The sequence below is a fragment of the Gastrolobium bilobum genome, unplaced genomic scaffold, assembly GCF_033153095.1.
Source record: "Gastrolobium bilobum isolate Gb01-03AN ecotype WA unplaced genomic scaffold, APGP_CSIRO_Gbil_v1 utg12283, whole genome shotgun sequence".
NCBI classification, from domain to species: Eukaryota; Viridiplantae; Streptophyta; class Magnoliopsida; order Fabales; family Fabaceae; genus Gastrolobium; species Gastrolobium bilobum.
The window spans coordinates 31,743-51,383 of NW_026899933.1; the positions used below are offsets into that span (position 1 = coordinate 31,743).

Below are 19,641 nucleotides of genomic sequence, written 5' to 3' on the forward strand. Positions count from 1 at the left end.
ATATTCTGGGATTTTGTAGAACAGTAGCTGTGCTGTGTGTACAGTAGGCTATTGGGGGTTTGTGGACCCTAGATTGATGAAGTTGAACTTCTGTAATTAATTAACTAAGTCAGAATCATGTGGTTGAGGGCTTGTGGCTTTGTTGGAAGCCTTAAGACATAAATCGTTAAAGGAGAACGTAGTCTTTATGTTAATGCTTTTGAGTTATGTATGTTGATACACTTGCTGGTCCTAAATCAGATTTGTGATCTGCTGTGTGTTGGACTTGAGCTGTGAGGACTCTTGGCATTGGATAGTGAGCTTGCAAGGTAAGCTTTCGTGTCCTCGGTTTAGCCATGTTGTGGTTCCACCATGTCCCATGGGGATATGGTATATGCATGCTGTGTTACATGCTTCTGATGTTTTGGAAATGCTGTTGAGCTATTGTATGTTAGTGCCTTGTTGATATGCATGGAGGTGTTCCACCTATACGGTAAGCCTGAGTATGTAGAACATACAATAGGGTGAGGTTGTGGGTGAGGTGCAAGCGGTGTTCCTTGTACTACATGTAGGAGATAGACGTATTCCTACATTTCTCTGGCCAGTAGATAGTGATAAACACACATGTCATAGATATATGTTGCACTACATAGTTTTGGAACTGATAATGATATAAATGCTTTTAGAACTTATATTGCACATGTAAGTGAGCTTGGGGTGGAAGATCCTTGAGGACCCCTTGTCTTACTGAGATTTCTTGTTTAGAGATCTCACCCCACGTTTGGGGAATGCTTATTTCAGGTTCAGGTAATGTTGAGACCTCAGGCGGCAGGAGGCCGAAGCTGAGTTAGATTTGATGTTATATTATGCTGACATGTTGGATGCTGGATATGCATGCTGCTTTATGTTTTTAGTTCGTGTTATGATTATGATTATCTTGTTGAGACGCTGTTGATTTGGTGAGCATGGGGATTGTCCATGACACATAGACTTGTTTATGTCGTGTTTTATTTGGAGTTGTAATAATGTATCACGATATGGTCCGAACTACGAGTTGTAGGTCCGTGATTTAGATACACACTTTATTTATATATAGAGGTATTTCAGTAGATGTCTTATTGCAATTTACATCAAGGCGATATTTTATGAAATTGATTAAGTAATCAAGATGGTAATTGATAATGACGTCATAATTGAAAAGAAAAAGAATATTCCGCATTTTTAATTAAGCACCGCTTAATACGATGTAATGATAACACTACCGGATATATACGGGGTGTTACAGATAAGCTGAAGGAATTCGTCAAATCTCTGTGAGGGATTAGGTTATCTGTAAACCGGAGAAATCAGGATGACATTTACAGGACTCGGGAATCTATGCATAGTAAAAGAGATCATAAGATGTTCTGCCTTTAGAGTCAGTAAATTGAAGATTCCCTATTTCGAATTAAACCTTACCCTAAACCACAAGGGTTGATACGTATCCTTACCCTAGGTTTAAAGGGAAGATAACTGAGACGAAAGGAAATACATACGGTAACCAAATATATGTAATAGGTGTTGGACAAGTGGCTTTAATACTCAAGAGGGGGGTGAATTGAGTTTTACAAAATCTTTTCGCAAAGTACCTCCTTTGATGTTTTAAAGACTATTTCTTCAATAAAGTGATTTAATAAGGAAATGTCTAATTGTAAAAGCAAGTGTAATGATCAACAAAGTAAGCAAGCGAATGTATAAAGACAATCTAAGATGCAATTTTAATACTTAAATAAAGAGATTAAGGTTAGAGAAATTGCAAACTAGATGTATCCTGGTTCGGTCACTACCACCGTGACCTACGTCCAGACTGAAGCCGCTCGATCAATTCTTTTCACTAACTATCAAGCTTGAGGGTGCTTGACAAACCACTACAACTTTTCAAGACTTCGGGCTCTTGATGCCTTACACTTTTTCACTCCAAATTTTCTTAGGAATTTGGTAACCTCTCAAATATAGGGTTCACTCCCCTCTCAAATCAAGAAGTAGGATTGAGGTGATTAGAAGTGGCTAAGTACTCTCAAAGTACAGATTGAACAAATTGAAGAACTAAGAGATGTATAACTTCAAAGGAAAGATGAGCTCAAGTGTATGCAATGATCAAAATGAGTAATTAATGAGTAATAAAAGGCTAGCAAGAGTAATAAAGCTTCAATAAATGCTATAGGGTCGTGTACTGTTCATCCCAACTGATGTGGGTATTTATAATGACACCTCCTATGAAAACTAGCCGTTTCTAGTCGTTTATAGCCGTTGTAATCCGTACATATCCGGATATTCTTTGTTACATATCCGGATATCTGATATCCGGATATTTCATAGCAGCAGCCTTTTTGTACGAGTTCTGAGTTTCTACTCTTTCCAAATGGTTTTTATGACGTGTAATGCATGTTATTGGTTATGGAAATTATCTAGAAAAGTTTGTATCACATAGGTACTTCTTCCAAACCAAAATTGTACATATGAAACCATTTGTCTTGACTTTTCTTTTTAAGGATGCATGCTTTTGAAATATATGATTGATGAATGACCTTGAGCTCATGCAATGCTTTGTTTCTATACATCTTTACATATTTATCCTAAGTCCTAAATGAATATACCATTTGAGATTCTGGACTTGGATTGATGCTTGAGACTTGGTGCATACTTTCACATTTGCTTTTTGGATATTGCTTCGTCTTTGAATCATTCCTCTTTGTTATCATCAAAACCATGTTGTCGTGGAATCATCAAGTATATGTTGTATCCACATCATCACTTTGATTCATCAATAGGATGATCATGTCATTAACCTAACTAGCTCTGGGGCAACAAAGCATTGCTAGTGTTGTGTGTTGTCATTAAATGGGTTGTGGGCTTGTTGGGCCCAAGCCCATTTATGTCAGTGGCTATGTTGGGCCTAATGGGTCACACACTAACACCTTATTGTCTTGATGATATATCATTAAAGGTATTGGGCCTAATAATGGTTGTTAGCCCAAGAAGAAGTTTGGAAGCCCACCTAAGAGGGAAAGGGCGCATGGTAGTAGTAATGGGCTTGGATGGTCCAAGACATTATTAATTAATTTAACTAGTTAAATTAATTATCAAATATTTAAATTTTGAATTTAAATTTTGAATTTGAATTTTGAATTTAAATGTTTGAACGTTTGAATTTAAATGTTTGAATTTGAATTTGAATTGGCTGTGAAAGGTTGTTTCATAACAAAAGGATAAGATGAGATCTTGATGGATCAAATCCAGTATCAAGAGAAGATCTTTGGACATCTTCTAGCAAGATTGGGGCACTGATTTGGTGATCCTTTGATGGTCATATGGTCAACCAAATAAGCTCCAATCAGATTTGGTTTGTTGAGAGAATAAGTTAGTGAGTTGGTTCAATTTGAATTGCAACTACTCAATGTATTTGGACTGTTTTTGGGCTGAATAAGGGCTCACCAAATGGCTGGCCATATGATGGTTATTAAGTCAGATTTTTGACTAGGTATCGTATAGACTTAGTCTCATGAGGATATGATAGGAGGTTGTTGGCTAGATTTGAATTGCAACAACTCCACGTATTCCTCCACCATTGGGTGCTACATAGGTCATATTTTTGGGAGAAAAATCTGATTCAAATCAATTTGATCTCTCATCTCCAAAAGTGCATCCTTTTGTTAGGTTCTCTTAAGGGTTTTTCGAAAATTACCTAGCCTCTTCTCATAGAACTTCATGCGCCACTTTGTGAGTCTTCATGCTGAAAATTCACTCAACTAAACACCTTGAAACCTAAGCCTCTTTCTCTCCTATTGGACGCCTAGCTAGCCTTCCTTGTGGTGTTCGATTGGTGGCTTTTAAGAAGTGTTCTTGCATCTTGACGTAGGATGGTGTGGATCAACATTAGAGGGTTTGAACCTTCAAACCTTACATTGATCACTTTGGAGTTTTGAATCACGAACAAAGGTATCATTACGTCCTAAAGTACGTATCTTAATTTGCATGTGTTTTCGCTCTTGAAAAATTTTGTTTTCATCCTCGCATGTCTACGGCCTTCAAGGCCATTTTCTTTCAATATAAACATCCATGTATGTTAGCACATAGGAGAAGAAGTGACAGCTTCACACTCAGCCATGTAGAAGCATCAGGTTCATGCTTCTTGTCCCTACACCATAAATTCCCCAACAACCTCTTAAGCCACATTGGTTTTGTCTCATATTTCGACCAAATTTATTCTTACCCTTTGATGGAGGAGGACCAGAAAATGTTTGGCCTTGTCTCAGAACCAGAGGAATATTCCAAAGAGTTGGATGTTGCTGTCAGAGCAGTGCAGATGGCATGCTCCCTCTCTGTCAGAAAGTGCAAGACACTTTGATTTCCATGCCTATGAGCAACGATCATGTCCAATCCAAGGGTGACATTTCTCCAGTCACAGTTGCAGGTGAATGTTCCTAATTAAACTCTGTAATATGTTGAACATTTTAACTAGCAAATGGGTGAGTTTTCTTGATTACAGAAGATTAATTTTCTTTTAACTAGCAAATGGGTTGAGTTTTAACTTTCATGTATAGGTGTCTTTTGGACTTTGGCAGCAGCCTTTCAGCTGTAGCAAGGAGAACAATTGACCAAAAGAGTTGCTATCATCGTTCTCTATTGAAACAGTTGAAGTAATTTTTCAATTTATTTGGTTAGACCTTTCCCGGTGTTTATTTTACATCATATTAGGGATCCTTGTTCTCTTTTCTATTTGTCTGACTAGATGTCTCTATCAGTCTATATGTTTATGTCCATTACATTTTCATTCTATTTGTTTTTCTCATACTGCTTGGAAGTGAGTACAGATGCACGGTTGCCTTGTGTCATTCTGAAAAAAAATTCCCCAGATTTTTACAGATGCCTGACCTTTACAAGTCACTTGCTGCCAAACTCATTGCTAGCATCAATTGTTGAGAAATCTATGAAAAGAGGAGGAGTACTGGGAGCAAGTTCTGTAATAAACACCGGCTTGAGCAAGCTTGTTTTTGGTCCATGCGTCAAGCCGAAGGGACTTTCAGGTGAGGAGATGTATTCTAGATATGGAATCATTCATGTGCTCTGCCTAGAGATTTGATTCTTGACAAGAACAAACAATGGCTTTGCTTTTAATAAATGAAGGAGATGTGTTTGTCTTTATACCAGCTATTTGGCATTTGATATTGTTACGTGTTGAATAGAAGGATATCTGATTTCATAACTCTTCGCTCATTTGCTAAACTTTTTTGGATTTATTACAAAAAAAAAAAAAAAAAAATGGATTTTACATCTTTAGAAAGCACTAAACCTCAAGTTCTTATGTATGAATCTTAAGACTTTTCATGGTCTAGGTTGTTCCCAGTCTTGATTTAAGTTAGTACTATCAGATTGTAAATGTTGTTTCCCTGAAACTTTGATGTCTTCTGTTCCGTTTCATTATCTAATGTAATTGTAAAATTATGTATGCTCTTCAAATTATTTTCTTGATCCTTATGTAGCAAAAGCAATGATGAATGCTATAAGTTTCCTTTAGATAATTAGTTTCGTGTTAAATTATCGAATGCTCATATTCCATAACGCGTAACAAGTCAGGTCAACACGAGGCATTACAGAAAAAGGCCCATGAATATAATTTACCTCCATTTTATATCAATGCGGTAAAAAGCCATGGATTCTACAAAAATTTGGAGCAATCCGTTTGTGAAGTTGAGATAAGAATGGAAGGCGATATAAGCTTTATAAATGTTCACAATCTAAAATTCAGAAAATGAAGAGTAGAGCACTTTGTCAAGTTGAATTGTAATGAGAGTTCACTCCAGACAATTCTAGTTGGCACAAGAAGCGCCATAAGGACCCATTGTGGTGCAAAAGTGAGATTGACTTAAGGCTCAATCATTCACCTGATTTGATCTCATCCATCTCCATTTGAATATGCATTTACAGCTAACAACACTTGCTTCAGAATGAGAACAAATCTGAAAGTTCACTCTCCATATCAGAAACCTTCTATTTAGTGGTCATCTTCATTGGTTCCAGGGCAGTTGGCCAAAAGAGCATCCTTTGATTCGTACTGAAGGATGAAAAGACAAAATACAAAAATCAAAGTTAGAGGCTTCTTAATTGTATTGAATTTGTTGTTTCATCCTTTAAAAATATCCGAAAATATTTGAGTTTTTATTAAATATATAAAAAACAAATATTGTGTTTACTTACTCTGCATCCACAAAAGAGGCAATAATTAAACTCATCCCTCAGTTTCATCAAAAGTTCGTGCAAGTCCTGCATCCATTAAATTGTTGTCATCCTCACCATCAAAGTTGCAACCAACGCAAATATAGAGTAACTAAGTTAAAAAATAATGAGCTTAAAATAACCAAAAAAAAGAAGAGAATTGCAATAATTTCTGATAGCAAAAACACTAGCAATAATGATGAAGAGAAGAGAAAACAAGTACGCAGTTTCCAGACAATAATTGGGCGTGCATCTTAAATAAATACCAAAAACAAGGTTAAAAGAAAATTAAGTGAACAATATATGGTTATGTTACACACCTCTTCCGTTATTTCTTCCTCTTCTTCATCTTCACCCTCTGCATCATCCTCATTCTTTTGTGGCTCCACAATTTCCCTATTCTCCAATTGGTCAAGGGCAGCCTTTGCCTTATTGAAATTAATTACAACTCTCCTACTCTGCCACCTTGACTTCTGCATAGACCCAAATTCTTCCATTAGGGCCTCCTCTTTCCTCCGTTTCCTGTTGATCATGATTTCTTCCTTTTTTCTCTTCTCCTTGTGGGGATCATCTAAGCCTATACCAGCTCGTGACCGTCGAATTTCAATCCCCACTGGTTCAGCCCTGCCTGAGCTCTGCTTGCCAAGGGCAGAACCAGGAGTATAACCCATCTGTTTGAGCATCTTAAACCCAATGTTGGATTGCGGTATTGGTGCTTCCACTTTTGCTAATGTTTGCTCATCCTCCTCTTGTTGTTTTCTTTCTCTTTCAAGTTTTCGCCGTTCTTGCCAGTTAAGAGTTTTCAACTGATTCTTGGAAGAGTTGACTAAAGGATCTTTCTTGTTAGAGATCTGCATGGCATAAAGGGAGTTATCACTTTGTATAATAACAGTAAATTGTAAAGTGAAAGGTTAGGGCAATTTAAGCAACTTATAATGTTCCCTTTCATTTATTCAATTATGTATAAAAAAGAAATCAGGTTACATCTTTGTACAGGTAAAAAAAATAACTCCCATTTGAAAGCTATTTGCAACCTGAAACTTAAAGGTTTTTCAGGGTTCAAGTATCCAGGAACCATGTTTTATTGTTTGACTAAATACTCAAATTTGGTCTTCCAAACATAAATGGGACAACAGCTTGGCCCTTAAAGATTTTGACATCAACTTGATCCCACAATGTTTAAAATGGACTTCAATTTGATCACAAAATTGATGCTTATTTAGATCAAATTTATATCCAAAATCTTCGAAGGACTAACTTGCTGTCCCGGTGTCCCCCGTTTCTATGGAGGACTAATTTTGAGTTATTCTTATTTTTTAGAAAAAATAACTGCTACCCATGGTCTATGCAGGATTATATATCATTGGGGGAAGGGGGAAACTAAAAGGGTATGGTAAGTAAAACGGACTAATAATACATGCATCAAAGAATTTAAGCATCATATAATGTTCCCATTCATTTTTTTAATAGAAGTATAAAAACAAAATCAGGTTACATCTTTTGAACAGGTAAACAAAATAACTCCCATTTGAAAGCTATTTTCAACCTGAAACTTTAGGTTTTTCAGGGTTCAAGTATCCAGCAACCATGCTATATACTAATTTGGTCTTCCAAAGATAAACAGGACATCAAGTTGTCCCTCAAAGATTATTTACATCAATTTGATCACAATGTTTAAAATGGACTTCAGATTTTTATCTCTAAATTCATGCTCACTTAGATCACATCAATGTCCAAAATCTTTTAAGGACTAACTTGATGTCCCCAGTATCTTTGGAGGACTAATTTTGAGTATTTAATCTTAATTTTTAGAAAACAGAACTGCTATCAAAGATTTTTACAAATTTAATCTTTTTTGAGTAATCTAGATCCTCTCATATTTCATTTAACATGACACACGATCGTGTGGAGGAATCATAATCATACTGATAAAAATCTTCAACTCAGAAACAGAAAAATAAAATGGATACGGAGTAATTTTCTGGATAAACCAGATTTTGTATATTGAAAGTATAAAAGAGAATTACAAACAGTCATGGCAGCTAAAATAAGAAGATTAAAAGTGAAGAAATGAGGCGAAATCAAGAAGGTAAATGTTAAAAAGAAATTACAGATAAGGATGCAATTCGAGAGGCACCCTTCCTCTCCCAATTTCCAAGCCCAATCCCAAGTAATTGCCTGCCTTCTCCATTTCTTTCCTCTCTATTTATTATCCATACCCACTTCTAAAATATTCTCTACTAACTAACTATTTTGCTGAGTCAGCATTCAGAGGTGGTAATCTCCTATAATGCTTCCTACAATACTCTTATACAACTGGTGTAGTATCACATACACAGGTAAATGATAGTAGTTAATTGCACCGCAATAGCGCCGCGATCCGCGCCGTATAGACGTTGCGGTACCTCGCCGCAAGAAACCACACCGCGCCACACCGGAACGCAATTGCGGCCATTGCGATCGCATTTGTGGCCATATTGCTGTCATAAGGCAAAATGTCAACTTTGTCCTAAATTTAAATGTGTAACAGAAAAAATTTAAGGATTTTTTAGTCTATCCGCGTGTCTCTATGTCACTTCTACTATATCTGCATTTAAAAAATGTTTATTTTTGTCATTATTTCTGTCATATATCTATTCCGCTATTTCCGCAACCGCAACCCGCTAAAACGCTATAGCATTTTTCGCCGCAACATGCCGCAATCCGCATTTGATAACGATAGGTAAATCAACAGTTATGATTTTGTTACTATCTATTCGAATATTTTTCTCTCTTCCCTTATCACCAATGATTCACCCTTGCATAGTTATGATTCCCCCACGTGACCATATCATATTAAATAAGACATGAAAGGATCCACTCTCAATCTTATATGTTTATGCAGGATTATATATAATTGGGGAAAAAGGGAAAAGGGATTGGTAAGCAAACATGCATCATAGATTTTTACAAATTCGAAAAAACTTAAAAATTTCTCTCTAGGACATGTACCTGCATTAGAATAACTGTAAATGGGAACCAAACTGATTATCAATTATATCCAGCACCATTTTTCTCAAAATATAAACTTTAAATTAAAAATACAAAACAAAAACACAAGCACTCAAATTTATTCAAATTGTAAAATCCATGTGGAATGACTTGAGTGGTATGGGAAAGGGGGAAACTTGAGAACCTGATTTTATTCAAATACGTAACTAGTTGAAGGCTATGTATCTATTGCTCGCTTTGAGTGTATCAAATTAAATTATCTCAAAATCCGCGGCAGAAACAAAACGACAACGGAGATAGGTAAAAACGGGAAATGAACTGAGAAAGTTACCTTTTTGGATGAAGACTTTGGAGGGTCAGAAGCCTCTGAAGGAAGAAACTGAGAAAGGTCACCCATGTAGTCATCTTCTTGTTCTTCGTTTCCTTGTGCTCCGTTATTGCTCTGCTTGTTCGCGGTGGATTCAGCCATGGCGAACGACGCTACATTGGGCTTAGGAAGACGTGCTTCACAGACGATGATTGTTAATTACAATGGGCCCATCAAGCCCAGAGATAATTCTTCCAACTGGGTCCAACAAGATCTACGTCATAAAAAGAAAACCCAGTCACATTTTTATTTTAAAATTAAAAATTGAAAGTTGTACCTTAAATTTTGGTCAATTTACATGTTAGAACTTGATATTTAAAATTATTGATAAGGGCTTCGTTGTCTATAAAATGTACAAATGTGCGCTTATGTACCTTACGTAAGGTTGTTGAATCGGTTATGAATTGCGTAATTAATTTTTGAATCATAAATTGCATGAAATCGTAAGATTTAAGACATATTAAAAAAAGAATTTGATATTTATTATATAAATGATGTATAATGTATAATATAATGATTTTTCACCATAAGTATAAAAAAAAATGAAATCAAACACAATCTCGTTCTTGCGTTAAAAATATAAAATAAAATAGAACAACGATATAGCCATATAAAATGCATATAATGAGTTTACCGAAAAAAAATGAAAATAATGAAATTAGAGCAATGAAACAGCCAAATAGGCTGTATAAAGTGAGTTAGAGTACAAAGTCCCGATTGTAAAAGAATGAAAACATGACAATAGTATCATCAAATACGAACCATTCAACCGTGTTCCTTTAGTTCCTTATGATTCAAAAAATTAGCTTATTTAATTTTTAATTTCTTTTATGAGAATTGATAACAGAAATAAAAATGAATGGATCATTGAATCGTATCGGTAACACAAAATTAAACAAATTCGCGTGAGTATAATACGATTCAAAGCCATCTCTGATTCATTAAACGAAATGGATCATTGGCTTAGTAAATCGTATCGAATCGTATGATTCGAATAATGACTTGTACAATTTATGTGACTACTTGAGAAGACGACCGAGCAATTTGCATTCATCATCGAAGCTTTGACAAGATATTTCCTGAATAATATCGTTTGTGGTGTTTGTCCTCATTTAACTCAACCCTAATTGAGTCGGCTATGCGATTAATCCGAAAAATATTTAAATCCTCTTAAAGATGACATATAAGAATCGAACAAGGCCCTTTTCCTTTAGCTCTGTTATTACCAATTGAGCTACTACTATTTTGTGGTGTTTGTCATTGATGGAAGTCTTGATTCAACATAAATCACAGAACAAGACCATTCTTTAGTCTTGACAATTAATCACAACACAGACACATGAAAATACAAAGGAGAGAGAGAGTGTGAGTTTTATAAAATCCCTAGATTTTTAAAGTAACTAGGGAGCGTTACTTTTGTAGTTTGAATTTTAATGCTGCATGTATATTATAAATAAGACTTGGGATGTAAGTCTCACCAAAAAAAATTATTTTAAAATGTAAAAGTACAAACCATTAAATTAACATAGGTATTAAGTCACACTCACGAAATATAAATTACCACAACCAAATTATAGTTATATTCTAGCACAAAACTTCATACCTTGCAAGGACATCCCCCTACCTTCTCTTTGTTGGGTTTGTGCTCTTTTACTAAAGCCCAAATGGGCTAAGAGTATGAGAAGAGTCCAAGAAACCTAAAGCCCAATGAGCTCAGGGTTAGGGTTTCTTGAAACCTTTATAAATGCTACCACTTAAGTCATCAGCCTCCTAGGTCATATTTAACAGAGAGGTAAGCTCATATCTAAAAAGTGCCCACACACTTCCCCTTCGAAAGATAGTTTGGAATGTTTACCATAGCATAAGAGATCTATTCGTGCTGTGACGGAACAGTTCGTGAGTTCGTACTATGACGCAAAAGACTCAAGCGTGTGGAGCATCATCTCAGATCTGCGCTAACAAGAGGTAATTATAAACAATGATGATCTTTTACATCCAAACCACAATGGTCTAAACACTTTCGCGTGATTTAATTGCTCCTACAATTGGTATCAGAGTCGGATTGTGTGTTTGGATGTGGATCTAGTTTTAATTTACAATTTCATGTAATTAGATTTGCTTCATGAAATATACACCTAGGGTTTCTATGTTATATGGTATGAATTTTGCATGTGTATCTTATAATTCCTTTCATTAAAAACCAATTCCTTAATTGGTTTTGGCTTTAATCTATGGTAGAAATTTCATTGTATTTTCTTGGGTTGTAACATGGAGGCTAATCCCATATGATTAGGTTTCTTCCTTGATTTTTATTTCAATTTTGTATATTTTCTATGTATTTTAGATTAAATTGTAATGAAAGAAGACCAAGAAAATGCAAAAAAAGGACGTTCGTCACTGTTTGGACGTGTTCGTGACTTTCTGGTGGCCAATCTCATAAACCAACTACATGGCATAAAAGAGGATAGAAATCCGAGCAAGAAGGCAACCGGTTCCGGCTGAGAGGAGGCCGGACTCGCCCTCACGCACTGCCAGAAGTGGTTGCGCGTGGGCCTTACTCACCGGTACAAATTCGACGCGTGGAGGCGCGTGGCAGCTTCGATGGAGGTGGTTCTGGCGACAGAGGCTTCCTTTCTTCAAGGCGGTCCTTCCCGTAGAGTTTCGTGCTGAAATGAGTTCGGGTGATGGCACAGTGGACGTGACGACTAGGGTTCCTGAAAGTTGACTTAGGGTTTTTCTTCAAAATTTGGCATTTTGGGCCTTTGAGCCCATGGTTAACATAAAGGGGCTTGAAATAGAACCTATGGACCATAAGGAAGGAGCAAATCAGCCGCAAAGTTTCCTGTTTGTTTATTTTGTAATTTTACATTTTTTTTAGGAAACCATGGATTAAGGTTTTTAATAATTAATTGCTTTATTTGTATGAATGGGATCATATGATTGATAACATGCTCTATGTGATAACATGCCATATAGAATAAGTGGTACCATATTGTTGCATTGAAAGTAAAATGACCTTGAAGGTCGAGGCATGTGATAGGGAAAAACAAAAATTTTTGCTAGCGGAACACACATGCACATCAAGATACGTGCTTTCAGACGTATATTATACCTTGTTCGTGAAACTTCAGGATGATCAAGGTCAGGTCTGAAGGGTTCAAACCCTCTAACGTTGATCCACACCACCTGCGTCTAGATGCAAGAACTCCTTCTTGTAGAACCACCAATTGATCACCACAATGAGGCTTGCTATGCGCTCAATGTATGGAAGAGGAGGCTAGGCAAATGTGTTTAGAAGAGTGATGTTTTCAGAGAGAAAATCTCACAAGGTGGCGCATGGAAGGAGGAGATAATGGCTAGGTCTTTTCTCAAAAAACCCTAAGGAGGAACACACACTAATATTTCGCACAAGAGAGTAAGGGAATAAATACGTGAAATCAGATTTTTCACCTCAAAATTCTATGAAAGTGGCGCACAATAAATGAGGAGATAAAGGAGTTGTTGCAATTCAAAACTCCCAACAACCTCTCCATTGAATCTTTATGAGATAAGGTCTTTATCTAATCAAGATTCTGACCTGATGGTCATCACATAACCACTCATACTGTGCGCCCCATTCAGTCCCAAAAGGAGTCCAGATACGTTTGAGTAGTTGCATTCAAACTTAAATCAACTCACTCAAATATTCTCTCAACATACCGTATCTTTTGGAGCTGATTTTGATGACTAAATGACACTCACCAACAGCCAAAATCAGCGCCTCAATCTTCTTGGATCATGTCCAAAAGATCTCCTCTTGATACTAGTGATTTGTTCCAACAAGATCTTATCTTATCCTTTTGTTATGAAACAACTTTTCATAGCCAATTCAAATTTGAATTCAAATACTTAAATTTGAATATTCAAACATTCAAATTCAAACTTTCAAACATTCAAATTCAAAATTCAAATTCAAAATTCAAATTTCAAAATTCGATTTCAAAATTCAAATTTCAAATTTCAAATTCAAAATTCAAAATTTAAATGTTTGATAATTAATTTAACCAATTAAATTAATTAGTAGTGTCTTGGACTATTCAAGCCCATTACTGTGATCCATGCGCCCTCAACCCTCAAGGTGGACTTCCAAACTACTTCTTGGACTAATGACCATTATTAGGCCCAATACCTTTAATGCTAGTTCATCTAGACAATTAGGTGTTAGTGTGTGACCCATTAGGTCCAACATAGCCACTGACATAAATTGGTTTGAGCCCAATAAGCCCACAACCCATCTAATGACAACACAGAGCACTAGCAATGCTTTGTTGCCCCAGAACTAGTTAGATTAATGACTTGATCATCCTATTACACATATTTGGTTGCCGTATGTATTTCCCTTCGTCTCGGTTACCTTCCCATTAACCTAGGGTAAGGAAATGTATCAACCCTTGCGGTTTAGGGTAAGCTTTATTCGAAATAGGGAATCTTCAATTTACTGACTCTAAAGGCAGATCATCTCATGATCTCTTTTATTATGCATAGATTCCTGAGTCCCTGTAAATGTCATCCTGATTTCTCCGGTTTACAGATAACCTAATCTCTCACAGAGATTTGACGAATTCCTTCAGCTTATCACCCTAGCCTTGTTCTCTTTCAGGACAAGCCCAACAGTATACCTATGAGTCTCCATGTTTCAGGCAGACGAGGTATACAGTCAAAGCATGCCTTCTAGAACACAGTCTAGGTAATAACTTCTGGTCTAAGGAAAGACATACCCAAATATAAAGAGACTACTCTAATGATACTCTCTGTGAGATTTTCTCATAGAGTCTCTTTGTGGATCTGTTCAGTGCGAGCTATACCCTCATAGGTCCACCCACGACTTTAGCTAAGACATCTTCATATCTGTAGCACATAAGGTCTTTACCTTGTATCCGTATACAAGTAGATAAGTCGTGCTAGTCTTATCCGAGATCACTGATCCCCATTCTCAGTGTCTCTAGACTAGGAACATAAAATTAGGAATAAACGTGCAGTATCCTTGAATCTTCATGATTGTGATCTCATCACAAATACTCAAGAGATACCTGTTCTACTCCAAGGGGTTTATTTATAATATATATTAACAATAATATCGAGACATAATATGAAACAGGATAAATAGTGCTTATTATTTATTTGCGACAATAAAGGTCTACATTTAATGTCCTTATTTAATCAAAAGATTGTCTCTAAGACACCCATATACTAACATGCATAACTTGTAAAATTACATGAGCATAATAGCTATTATGTCTTCAACGACTAGTATGATAGTTATTGTGGCATTGTTTTGATTTTATATTATCCTAAAAAAATTAATTAATAATTATTATGATTCTTGTTAAAAATCTAGATTAATAATTGAATTAATTAATTTTGAATAATTAAAATCAAGACAAATGATCTAGAAAATTTCTTAAGAGAATTCTTTATTTTGCGAGTAATTTGTGGGTCTTCTAAAATGGTCATGTGTTAAACACACACTGCACACCACAATCATGTATCATGATTGTGTGAAGCACACGCTGCCTATCATGACCGAATTTTAGGACCTTAATGATTTCAAAATTCAGATAAGTTAAGTGATGCACGTTCAACGGCGCTCTTACTTACATAGTTTTTAAAATCAAACAAAGGTTACTCCCAAATTAAACAAATTCTTGGAAATTGGAAAATTCTAAAATTTTAAAATATTGAATGGGTGAAGGTTTTGAATTAAGTAATTAATTTTAAAATCTGCGAGCTCCATTTGTGGGTTTATTAGTGAGATGATTATTGTTGAAGCCCAATCAGATAAGAATAATCAGATTTCACTATATTAAACCTTAATAATTTTAAAATTTTAGTAAAGTATTGTACGACTGTAAGAACCCGCACCGTTAAATTAGGAATTTAAATAATTAATTATGAGTTTGAGGAAATAATTCCATAATTGACTTGAATAAATATGGAAAGATTTAATTAATTATCAGAAGGGTTTAATAATGCTGAAAGTCGTTTTTCTGACGAAAAGTGCACATACTGGTTCTGCTTCACGGTATAAATGCGTACCGATAAAGTATCCCGGACAATTATAATAAGTGTATGAATATTCTTAGAATAATATATAGGACTAGTAAAACAAGTTTGAAGTCAAAATAATGAGAACTGGTGTCAGAACTGATACCGGCTACGTAAAAGCGTGTACCGGCATAGTGCTGCAAAAAATAAAATAAAAATATGATTAATCCTAGAAAAATGTCTAGGTTCATAATCCAAAGTTTTGGATTAAAATACTAAGCGTAGCTATTAGTGCTAATACAGTGTGCTTAAAACTTAAACCACTATAAATACTAAATGGCACAAGCTCCTAGGTCAGAAATCCTAATTCCTACGTGCCTCCATTCTGATAACTTGGTATCCTCTCTTGCTACCTTCATTCTTCTTCAAGAAAAAGCCAAAGTAATCAACTTTCTTCACATTTTCTTCCTCAAACCACCATGGCTTGGTGTGGGCTAGCCTTGTGAAGGAGAGGAGTGCCTTGTTCTGAGTTGTCCAGCCTCTAAGTTGGGTGTGTGTGGGCTGACTCCACTATTTGAGAGGTGTGAGCCATTCTACTTAGTATTTGATGATACAAGGAGCTACCTTTGGAGAGAAAATATCAATCTTGTGGGTGCATTTTCGTGGCCTTTTGTAGTCAGATCATTGGAGCTGCATAGAGAGCTCCAAGAGCACCCCTTTTACTATTTTGAAGCTCATGGGTATATGCCTCAACACTTCCCTTTTTGTTTTCATAAATATAACATGAATTGAAGATGTAAGATTGTGAATTTTGATAATTTGAACATTGGTTGATGGATTTAAGTGTTAAAATGCATGCTAAATCGATGGGATAGATGTATCTAGGTGAAAGATGGAATTTTAAATGGATATTTTCGTGCTAGGCTGCTGTTTTTGGCCTCTGTCGCGAAATATCCGGATATGATATCCGGATTTTGAGACAACAAGGAACCTATTTCGGTAAAAATTCGATATCTTGAGCTACAGAGCTCCAAATCAAGTGCTGTTTGGACCTGTGTGTATCTAACACATAGGGATACAACCCTGTAAAATTTAGTAGCCATTGGATAAGTGGTTTGATCTCAGTGTTAGTTTTAATTCGCGTCATGGTTGCTGGAAATTCAGTTTGCAGCAGTCACTTTACGAAAATCATAATCGGGGTTATATAACTCCGATTGAGACATAAAATATGTCGTTGGAAAGCTTTTGATGTCTAGTTTGATATATTAAAATCTCAGAATTTTTGTTAAAGATTTGCGACTGCAGTTTTAAAAATGGTAGACGAAGTTTGTTGTCGTATTCGTAAATATAGTTGTATTCTTTGGAATATTTTTCAAGGAAATGAATTGTAGACTCTATGGTACTTGTAAGTGATGTTCTAAGGTTAAGGGATCTTAGGGAGTGGACTTAGTTTCTCCCACCTTGAGTTGGTGTCACTACGTAAAGAATGGCTACGTAAAAGATAATATATAAAAGAATGTCGTAAATGAGCATATTTATTAATTGTCTTTATATCTTGAAATAGGTTGTGATTCTGTGAGGGCCTATGATTATGGTCCTTTGGATACTGAGAGCTCATTGGAGCATGTTGCGGATAAGGTAAGCTTTCGTGTCCTTGGATTGATCTGTAGCTTGTTCCACCGACCTCCATAGGAGGGTGGTTTATGTGCATGTATGCTTTTATGAAAATGACATATGCATTGATATACGCCTGAGACATGTTGATATAGTTGTTGATGTAATGTATGAATGTCATGTTGGTACTTGTACGATCAGGCAGCCACCCTGGTGTGCAAGGCATATGTAATGTATGAATGTGATGTTAGTACTTGTACGATCAGGCAGCCACCCTGGTGTGCAAGGCATGAGGCAGCCTCCCTCATGTTTGGTAGGAAGAAGACGTGCATAAACCCTATCCTGTTCCCTGGCCAGTCGAACCGCACTTGCATACATCACATGAGATATGAACTGTTGTACATGATTTACTGAGAATTTAGATATATATTGTCTCGATTATATTGCTTTAACATGAACATGCATGGTATTTAGTGTCTTGAACTTATTATATACTTGTAAGTGAGCTTGGGGCGGAAGAGTCCTTGAGGACCCCTTGTTTTACTGAGATTTCTTTTTAGAGATCTCACCCCGTGTTGGGGCACATTTTCAAGTACTGAGATTGTTGATATTGGTGCATCTCGAGGAAAAAGGCCGGAGTCAAGTTGTTGGCATGATATGGACCTCTCAGTAGGATTCGACCCCAGATGACGTTCTGACCATCTGTCAGAGAAAAAAGAACGGTTGGCTCTTGGCAGATGATTATTCATCTGCTTCTCACGTTCCATGAATAGTCGGCACATTGAGGAATATCCAGAACGGCATTTAGGGAATCGCTCTGATTCTATCTCTGTTCGTTCCGTTTGAAGAAAGGTAGGATCCCAACAAAGAATCGATCTTTCTTTTAGTTGTTGAATATCTCTTTGATTGATCAATGTGTGATATTTCGAATCCTCATTCCTAATGGAATCGAAATGATCCCTGGATTGATCACAAGATCCTTTCAATTGGCTAGAATCCGTTACTTGAATGAAACTAGATCTCATGGAATCATATTGAATATTTGATGATACATTCCGTACCTTGCTAAAAAACCGATCCTTGTTTACCAATGACACATTGTCTAACCAAATCCAATGCATTATGTTTATGAGATATTTTGTAGCTGAGGCATGCTTAATATTGATAGTATTTATTATGTGCATTTGATGTGAGCATAGAGATTGTCTATGCCATATTGTAATATGCTTGATGTATTGTTGTTGGAGATTATGTATCAATCATGTTGGTCCTTATTTCTGTAATATGATTTGCATGTGAGAGGGCCTAAGTAAAGGATTGTTAGGTGTCACCATTCATGAATGTAATAGTTGCTTAAACACCATGAAATATGACAACTTGGATGCCTAGAAATATATGAAATAGCTTAATTAAACCGATTACATGATGGTATGTCTTAGGCAAGGACAACTAAGCATAATATGAAGTAATATGGGGAAAAAGGGGGTTGAATGCTAAACCCCAGCCTGTAGAGAATGATATTCCATTTCGCCACTGTCATGGAATATCCGGATATGGGTGATCTAATATCCGGATATGATATCCGGATATGGCATATCCAGATATGTCCCCGACAAATATCCGGATATTCTGGGCGAACATAAGTAAAAATTAATGTTTAAAAAGAAAGGCTTGTGACCTTATGAAACTTAAATATGTAAGGCTTAAATCTGTTTCTAAGAAGTGTGGTGCCTTAATAAATGTGAATAAAATGGCAAGTAGCTATAATAATAATTTAGATGTGAACGAATGTCTTAGGGTGTGTCTTTATTATTATGTCATGGTTGACTAGATAATAGAAGAATTTGGTAAGATTGTCATGAAATGAATAATTAATTCTGACGTTAATTTCGCTGCAAGTAATTAGTATTACGCTGCGCTTAATACCATTCTGATGTTAACAAACTGAGTATACACGGGGTGTTACAACGACCAATTGTCGACAATAGTTAGATACTAAGGATAATTTTGAAATTAAACAATGGTTAATAACATTCAACTTTGGTAAAATTGTTAACCCTCCTATCGAGGCTCTGGCAATGGTACCGAAGGCCAAAAATAACAATTTTGGTTTTAATAAGTCACTTGCCCATCATAAGTTTTTGTAAAGAAAACTGAAGGATTATTTACAATAAACAATAAGTAGTTATTAGAATCTACTTGCGACTAATCTGTTTTTATTGCTATTCTTGTTTATAAATTGTGTGCTTTGTATGTTTTTCAGAAAATGTCATCTTTCAATCAATTAGCTATTATCTTGAGTCAAAAACCTATGGATGGTACAAACTACAAATAATGGAAAACCAATTTGGATATTGTTCTGCGATATGAAAAGCTCAACTTTGTTCTGACTACTCATAAGCTAGCGCAGC

At 35.9% G+C, this 19,641-nt stretch overlaps 1 protein-coding gene across 1 annotated transcript; it reads right to left on the bottom strand.

Annotated features, from left to right (window-relative positions):
- Nucleotides 1-5,645: 5,645 nt before the first annotated feature.
- On the bottom strand, nt 5,646-9,723 carry LOC133294250 (uncharacterized). Its single transcript, XM_061492902.1, has 4 exons — nt 9,557-9,723; nt 6,555-7,085; nt 6,217-6,282; nt 5,646-6,073 (listed from the first exon to the last, which is right to left on the bottom strand). The coding sequence occupies exons 1-4, from the start codon at nt 9,692-9,694 to the stop codon at nt 6,014-6,016; spliced, it is 795 nt and encodes a 264-aa protein (XP_061348886.1). The 5' UTR covers nt 9,695-9,723; the 3' UTR covers nt 5,646-6,013.
- Nucleotides 9,724-19,641: the final 9,918 nt, after the last annotated feature.